Below are 9,228 nucleotides of genomic sequence, written 5' to 3'. Positions count from 1 at the left end.
TTGACTTTCCTTTCACTCTTTTGGCAAAACACATTTTGAAGCCTTTGTCCCTCTTTCCTCTTTTGTAGGTCTTGGGAAGACCCCTTTCTTTCTTTTGGTAATAAGAACTTTTGAAAGTCTTTTAGCCCCCTTTCTTCTTTTATAATAGTCTTGGAATATGTTTCAAGACTAACAAGACCACACCTTCTTTCTTCTTTGATTTTAGATCAAACAAACCGCTTTCTCTTCAACAAGATATGAAGATGTTGAAAAACACCAAGAACTCTACGAACACAACTTTGAATTTTGGAGTTCTAAGGTTAACAACATCAACAAAACATTTTTCCAGCCACCAATCTTCAACAACAATATCAACAACCTTCCAACATTCAAGGACCACTTGGATTTAGCTCAAAATTTAGATGTAGACTCTATTAGTGTTAGTGAAGAAGGGACTAACACTAGAAACAACAAAACGCACAAAAAACACAAGAAAACCAAGCCTTAAATTTCGGTCCAAACATAAAAACGGGATAGATTACTTTCTTTTTTGCATTTTTCAGTTTTTCCAACACTATTTTTGTGATTTTTCAAGATAGCAAGCCCAAGATTGATCTCGTGGGGACGAAATTAATGATGGCTCTGATACCAAATGATACCAAATGGTATCTACAACACCAAAATAGTTCGCAAACAACCCACAATCACAAGCCTTTACACTCAACAACAAAACAACAACACGATACGAGAAACAAACATAAACTTAAAAAGAGTAAAAGATAGCTAACTTGACACAAGGAGAATACGAAATATAGCAACTAATGAGTGTATCAAATTCTAAAACTTCTACAAATCACATTAACAAGCACCAAGTTCTTACGATGACCGTCAAGGGAATCAACTCATCTCAAGATCCACCGTTTCCAAGTAAAGAACAATATTGGTTTTTCCAAGCCCTAAACTACAATGGCCAATCCAAGCCCTAACTAAGAACTACACTAAGGTGATCTACTCTCAAGAGAGAGCATTTTCAATATTTCATACATTCATCATTAAACAACTAAAGAGAAAAAACCTAATAAGAGACTATATATAGCCTAGTTTATTGCATAATATAATGGACCAAAATACCCTTAATGAAAGGGGAAGTCATGGGTTGTTTCTTTAACATGTGCACACCCCAAAATACCCTTAATAAAGGGTGCTTTTTCAATGCTCCAAAATCATGGGGTCACACTTCAAAACTTGTAGTCTCGAATTGGCATCAAATGTAAGCCCCCACGCAATCTTCCACACATGGGTTTGTTTAATGGCATGCTCAAAACGGATCCTCCATGAATGTTCTCGTATCCTCAAGGTGACCAAGTCTTGAGCCTTTATGTGTTGGCCTCTAAAGATGTCATCAAAAGATAAGATGGTCATTTGTCCCGTATCATTAATAGCATATTTGAGTCTTTTTCCTTATTTTAAGTAATGACATGGACCTTTAATAAAAGGTCACGTGGCAAAGCTGTTTTTGAAAACCACTGTTAAAAATTAATGGCATGGATGAGCCGATTTTATAACGGCGATGGCGTGAATGAGCCAAACTTTTAACTAATAGCATAAATGAGTCATTTCTGATAGTTCAATGATATATTTGAGCATTTTCCCAACCCACTATAAAAGATGTACCGAGCAAAACAACCCACGTACAAATTTTGTGATTTTAATTAAATTATACTTTACTCATCTCCAACTGTAATTGTAAAACTATCTGAATTGTAAAGTAATTAAGATAACTAAAAGAAATTAAAATGAATATCAGACTGTGAATTTTTAAAAAGTAATTGGAATTTAAGACAATCAATAACTAATTATTACCTAATTAACTAACTTGTCCTAAAAATTAATACGTGTCATTTGATCAGGCTGCCACTTGGCAAATATTTATGCAAGACTTTTGTCTTAAATATTTTTGATTTTGTGCATAACTAATTTTATCAGACTTTTGTCCTACATGACGTCTTTTGTGCTTATATGACACCTTTTGTAACATACCTTAATTTAGATCAAGTAAGCACAAAAGGTGGATAATAATGTAGTAAAGTTGAGTTTAAAGGGAGAGGGAGGAGGGGTAATAGAAATCTCGTGAAGTTAAGACATATCGTAGCAACTTTAACAATAAGTAGAGGTGTAATAGTATTTTGTCTCTTACTAAAAAATATAGAACATAATATTACTTCATATGAACTTTTTAGTCCAAGAATAATATCCTAAACAACAATAACAACATAAATTTAATACAACCCCACAAAGTAGAATTCGGGGATAGTAATCTTCTCCCTGCCGATAGAACCTCGACTCAAATTAAACAACTTGATTCTTTTTTCAACAATCTACCAATATATATATATATATATATATATCAATTTTTTTTCTCTAAAATATCAATTAATTATTTTGTTCTAAATTTCTTCCATCTTATAGCGATCCCTAAGTTCTATGGTCTAGATTGACTTTATTCTTCATATCACCAACTATATCTATAATCTATAATCTATATCTATAATATATTAAAAGTGTGAAAGTCCTGAAAAAAAGTGATTCAAACTTTTTGCCCTTCGTTAAAAGATTCTTCTTTAGACAAAACTGTCTTTTCACTATTTTTTTAAATTTATTTTTTAATTAATTTTTATTATATTAACTATACTTCTTAAAATATGTGAGACTCCTAAACTATATGGTAGGAAAACTAATTAATATTTTTCTTTCTACTGGACTTCCTAAAATATATGCATTCTTCACAATTTGTTCTAGGTATTTGCAGCTATCTGACCACATGATTTATTGCCCACAAAATGATGAATTTCTGCAAATTATTTGTGTCCTCACTAATACGATGATTGATTTATGGGCAACAGACAACATATATGAAGTTGTGCTAACTTTGAATCAATGCAGTTTTTCCCAAGCCTGATCAGGGGCCATACAAAAGTAGTACTGGCCACCATCGATCTGCATATGCATAGCACAAGTCAAGATGAAAGGTTTCCCACAATCCCTATGTGTTTTCAAAATTAAGATCAACCTTAAATGAGATTTAAAGAAGAAAGCAGCAACGTGAACAATTAGCTTCCACATGACTAATTCGTTCTATAACACTACCCTTTCTAAAATATTTCTAGACTTTACTCTCTACAACACTCATTCTAGAGCTTTTCCTTCATTAAACAGGTATAGGGTGCCAATGCCAAACCACACAAAATAAGAAGTTGTAAAAGGCTTTACACGTTTATTAATTTGGAGTCATCGAACTTGGAAACCAGAACCATATGTTAACAATGCAGCTCCAATTTGCTTTGACATGCTCAACATATTTTCTCGTTTGCCTTCTCCTCAATTAGGGCATTAGTGAGCTAAGGATCATCTTCATAAGAGATGGTACGATTCATGGCAGATGATAATCACTTGAACACCCAATAAAATCACCACCTAATAGACATTTGTGACAGAATCCAGTTGCTTCTCGTGAATCAACATCACCTCTGACTGTCCTGACTGTTTATTAATTTCTAATCCTTAAATTCATAAATAAAAAACATTGCCTTAGTATAATTTTTGTACAATGTAATTTCTCTCTTCATTAGTTAAACACGAGGAATTGTTAAGCATACATGAATCGATTTATTGTATTGTCGGAGTACCTTTTTCTTGTAACATACTCCCTCCGTTTCAAAATAAGTGAATTGTTGGAGCAATTTTAGTGTTTCAAAATAAGTGAATGGTTCACAATTCAAGACAAATGTTGGAAATTTTTTCCAAATTTACCCTCCATTAAATGTGCATTGAAAGTAATGTATCATGTGTCTTTGCTTTTTGAAGAGAGTAAAATGAAAAAACATGATAAATTTATGTCTTTACTTTTTTTTTCGTAATATGTGTGCTATTAAGAAAAGCAATAACATAGAAATTTCTATATACAAGTATTCCATTTTCTTTAATTTCACCTTACCTTTTGTTTTGATTACAAAGTTTCTTAAATCTGTCCGGACTAGTCGATTTTGGTCAAAATATCCAAAATCAGATGACCAGATCGGGTATGGATCCCACACCCACACGCATGTCGTGTCGACACGGGTGCGGCAACAAAAGTGAAGAGTTCGAGTAAGTTAGCAAGAAACCACAGAGGCATGAAAATCAAGACAGCGATTATCATAATAAGCAACAGAGCTCCATATATTCGTCAGTATTTTAATTATCTCAATGATGCTACTAAATTTTCTTTTTTCAGAAAAGTAATAACTAGGACAAATTTTATCAACAACACAAAACGTGGTGCAAATGTGGAAGTGTAATATAAGACCAAAAAAGGCCATGTTGATATGATGTTTGAACATCATTGGTTGTTCTATTCACAAGTATGGCAAGCAAATCAGATACAATTTGATACGTGAGCGGAGTACTTTGTAGCTATGCTGGTCGGACTCTTCAAAAATGTCATTGGGTGTGTGTCAGATCCTTCAAAGGTAGTGCTTTTTGAAGAATCCGACACGACTGCGGCCACATTTTTGGAAAGTCCGAGCAACTTAGCTTTCTAGTAAAGAGTGATTTAAATGAACATTGTGCTCAATGCAAACCAGTTTTAGGGTACTCTCAAGTGGTAATAGGTCAGCGTAAGAAGTCCATTTCCATCTGATTTGGCAAACTCTTTAACTCTCTGAATTAATAGGACGAGGCAATGAAGACGGATCCAGTTCCCAACAGTACTTCGAGATGTTTGAGGCTTCTTCATCTGATAGCTTCCTTGCAGGAATCCGATGCGAAAACAACTTAAGCTCATCCTTCCCTAACAACTTAACAGCACGAGCCCCTACCTCTCTCCTCTTGAAAATAGTCCTGAATTCATCAACTCTTTCAAGATATGCGATACTCACACCATGTATGTCAGTGTAACTGCTCAAAGATACACAAATATCATAACATTGCTTATCCTCCATTAGAGACCTGCTGCCAGCACCTAAAGCATTCTCTTTATACACTGCCCATATTGAACCTTTTGTGGGGTAAATCCTATACAACTCACTTGCTGCTCTTTCACTATCAACAACGTGTGAAAACTTCTTCAAAGATTTAACCAAAATCTGCCTAGAAACCTTAAACTTCCCACAAGAAACATGAAAACCCCTTCTACCCCAATGCAGTAGTGCCTCGTCGCTATTACTTTGAAATTCCAACAAATTCAGTCTCACCTCAAAGGGATACACAGAAATAACATCATCAATCAGAGCATAATCCCTTGGCATTCCATCATCGTCATCATAAACAGCCCATACTTGTCCTTTCTTGAAGCTCCTCCCTACTCTATCCTTGTCAAAATTATAAAGATCAAAACTTTCCGCTGCCACTATCTCCAGGTCATCTTGCCTAGGCCATTTACCCTTCTTGCTACTTTTTGATAAAGTACATGTGTTGATACTTAAATCCCGCCTTCTTTCTGCATCCTCTAAAACATCTGACCTTCGCACCTCGCGCCTCGTCCTCTTCTTTCTCACCCTCGCTATCAGTGACTCCATCTCCGCTTCGTCTTGCTCTTCTATCAAAGTCAAATTTGTTTCCTCTTCCATTAAATTTAACTTCATTGTCTTCTCATTCTTTGACATCATCTCCGAATCATCCTGTCTTGACCCTTTACAACACCTCTTGCTACTTAAATCCCTTCTTCTTCTTCCTCCCTTCTCCAAACCATTCCCCTTTAATGCCTCACGCCTCATCCTTTTCTCTCTCACCCTCGCAATCAGTGTCTCCATCTCCACTTCATCCTCCTCTTCTACCAAACTCAAACTTGTTTCTTTTCTTTTTTCACTTTTCTTTTCCATTGAATTAAACGTCATCCCTATCTCATTATCCTCCTTCCCATTCTCTGCCATTATCTCTGAATCATCCTGCGCTAACCGTTTACCATCCCTGTTGTTACTTAAATCCCTTCTTTTTCCTCCATCCTCTAAACCATCTCCCTTTAACGCCTCACGCCTCATCCTTTTATCTCTCACCCTTGCAATCAGTGCCTCCATCTCCACTTCATCTTCCTCTTCATTCAAACTCAAACTCGTTTCCTTACTTTTTTCACTATCCTTCTCCGTTAAATTAAACATTATCTCCTTCTCATTCTCCGCCATTATCTCCAAATCATCCTGCCTTAACCCTTTACTGCCCTTGTTACTACTTGAATCCCTTCTTCTTCCTCCATCCTCCAAACCATCTCTCTTTAAAGCTCCGCGCCTCATCCTATTCTCTCTCACCCTTGCAATCAACGTCTCCATCTCCACATCATCTTCCTCTTCTATCAAACTCAAATCCATCTCCTTTCTTTTCTCACTTCCCTTTTCCGTTAAATTGAACTTCATTGCTTTCACATTCTCCTCCTTGTCTTCCCCCTTATCTTTTACCGGGATCTTTTCCTTATTCACCTTCTTCTTCACTAACAACTGCATCTCAGCTAACGTCATTGTATCTTCCCCTCCACCTACATTTCTCCTCACCTTACCATTAGTCCTTGATCTCAACCCCTTAATCCAACCATCAACGCTCTCAACATCTTCTTCCGTATCCTCACCAATTTCATCAACAGTTCTCGTCATTTTTCCACTTGCACTCCTCCTCAACCCCTTAATCAAACAATCGTCACTCTCAACATCTCCCTCCATATCCACATCCCTTACTTCTACCACCCTCTTTCGCCTTCCAACCTCACTTCCAACACCAATAGCATCAACATTTCTCGTCGTTTTTCCACTTGCACTCCTCTTCAACCCCTTAATCAAACCATCATCGCTCTCAACATCTCCTTCCAAATCCACATCCCTTACTTCTACCACCCCCTTTCCCCTTCCAACCTGACTTCGAACACCAATTCCATCAATATTTCTCGTCATTTTTCCACTTGACCTCTTCAAAACCTCCCCAACACTCCGCATTTTCCCCTTCCCCACTACCTCCCTCTTTCTCAAACAACCAAAGCTCACATTTTTCCTAAACTTAATCCTTTCACTCACTCTTTTCTCTCCATTTTCCTCAACCTCAATCGCCTCGAAACTCTTCTTACAGCTTGGACACATCAAATTATGCCCTAAATACTTCTTATCAAACTGATGCAACAATTTACAACCCGAACACGCCGTCCAAAACGACGCCGTTTCATCACCCTCCTCCTCATTCGCCGCCACAACAGCAGCTTCTGATTGCATAGCAATTCTAAGCTTTACATCATACTCCTTCCTCCTAATCTTATCCGACAAAACCCTAAACGCTTCACCGACAACCTTAAACGCCTCCTCGGATGCTACAAACGGGTTCTTATCAGGATGAAGAGCTAACGCCAGCTTCTTATACTGTGTTTTTATGGTGTCAGTGCGTGAAAATCGTTCTACTTGTAGGATTTTGTAGTAGTCAGGTAGAGGTGGAGTTGTGGTAGTCGCCGGAGCTGATGAATTGCCGATTCCGGCAGCGGCGGAGGCGGCGGATATGACGGGGACGGTGGCGGAATGGAGTATTTTGAAGGCAGTGAGGATTTCGGAAACACCGGCAGCGGTAGGATGGAGATTGACGGCGCGTTTGGCGTATTTGAGAGCTGATTTGAGGTTGCCGGAGCTGTATTTTTGTTCGGCTAGGGTTTTGAGCCGTATAGATTCGTATTCGGGTTCGGGCTCCGGGTCGGGTTGTGGGTTTTCGGCGGCGGTGTCGGTGGCCATTTTTGTCGTGTCGGAGTAATTGGTAATCGGAGAGGGAAGAAATAAGAAAACGAGGGAAAAAAAAATAGTTATCAACTGTTACAAATTATGTTTTAACCCTTAAAGTTTGGAGATATGACAAATTAGGGCCGTCAAGTTTTTCTTGTGCATTGATCGGTTCGGTTTATATATTATCGGTTCGATTTATCGATTTTCGATTTTCAAATATACTAAACCAACCAATAAGATATTTTTTATTGATTTTTGATCATTAATGATTCGATTTTTTATTTAACTGATAAGAAACTACTCAAAAAATGAATATCAATTTGACTCAATGATTGTCAATGTCGAGTAACTGTGGCAACTAACATGACATTTATAAGAATGCTCACAAGTTTAAAAATAGTAGCAACTAACACGACATATGCCTTGCACAGTGCTAAATTTCATAAAATAAGAAGTCTATCATCTTGTACACAAATTATGCAGTTGTCGTCATTGCAAACCCTTGTCGTCGATTTACCCAAGAGGAAATTGAAAAGGCTTAGCTTTATCAGTTTGTAGGTTTTAAGGAAATTGAATAGGTTTATAGAAATTAAAAGAGAAATTAGAGAAATATATTAGAAGTAATATATACATACATACATACATACATACATATATATATATATATATATTGATTATTTAAAATTGAAAGATTTTATCTATCGCGAAGATTTTTAATGAAGTGCAAAAAGTTCAAATCACTTCTCAAATATCCTTTACATTTTAATAAAATAATGTAAAGATAACACATTTTATTATAAGCACATATATAGTTTACCACTAGAAGTTTCAAGTGGTTAATGGATCCGACCTTTGCGTATGTCATGCAGTACCTTTTTTCCTTGCTGTTAGAGGCTAAGAAAAACGCATAGATTTGACCTATGATTATTGTACGGTTATTTTTTTATTTTTTCTATATTTAAATTTTTTTTTTATTCTTAAAGTTAAATCTTTAGAAAATCTTTGATTACTTACTTAGATTTTTTAAAATTTTGGTACTTCTTATATTTTTCTTATTCTAACGCTTTCATATTTATTTCTAGATTTTCAAATCTTCTAAAAATTAGTTAAAGTTGATTTAGAATTCTAAAACTAATGAAAAAAGTATTAGTTGTCATTAATTTTAATGATTTCTAATCAGGAAATATTTTACTATAAATATTTATTTTCAATTCTTAAATATTAGAAAAAAAGTGAAAAGGCGATTTTGTCTAAATCAACGACTTTAATGAAGGACAAAAAATTCAAACAATATTTTCAAGACACTTCACACTTTTAAAATAGTAGAGATAGATATAAATTTACTATTCATTGAAGTCCAATTATGTTATTACTTAAATCAATAAGGACTAACTTGAATATTGTATTAAATAATTTTAAAAAATAAAATAAATATAATTTTTATTAAGTATCACGAATAATTTAAATGTCAAGCATAAAACATGTTGTTATGTTGAACATAAATCAAACTTAAATTCGACAACTACTTAGA

At 35.5% G+C, this 9,228-nt stretch overlaps 1 protein-coding gene across 1 annotated transcript; it reads right to left on the bottom strand.

The window, feature by feature from the left end:
• Positions 1–4,294: 4,294 nt before the first annotated feature.
• Positions 4,295–7,762, bottom strand: LOC107850528. Its single transcript, XM_016695114.2, has one exon. It carries the CDS (start codon positions 7,707–7,709, stop codon positions 4,671–4,673), a length of 3,039 nt encoding a protein of 1,012 aa, XP_016550600.2. The 5' UTR covers positions 7,710–7,762; the 3' UTR covers positions 4,295–4,670.
• Between the last annotated feature and the right edge of the window lie 1,466 nt (positions 7,763–9,228).

Source organism: Capsicum annuum, chromosome 1 (genome assembly GCF_002878395.1).
Source record: "Capsicum annuum cultivar UCD-10X-F1 chromosome 1, UCD10Xv1.1, whole genome shotgun sequence".
Lineage (NCBI taxonomy): Eukaryota > Viridiplantae > Streptophyta > Magnoliopsida > Solanales > Solanaceae > Capsicum > Capsicum annuum.
The sequence above is the reverse complement of the archived record's forward strand: the minus strand, read 5'-3'. Positions and strand labels throughout refer to the sequence as shown.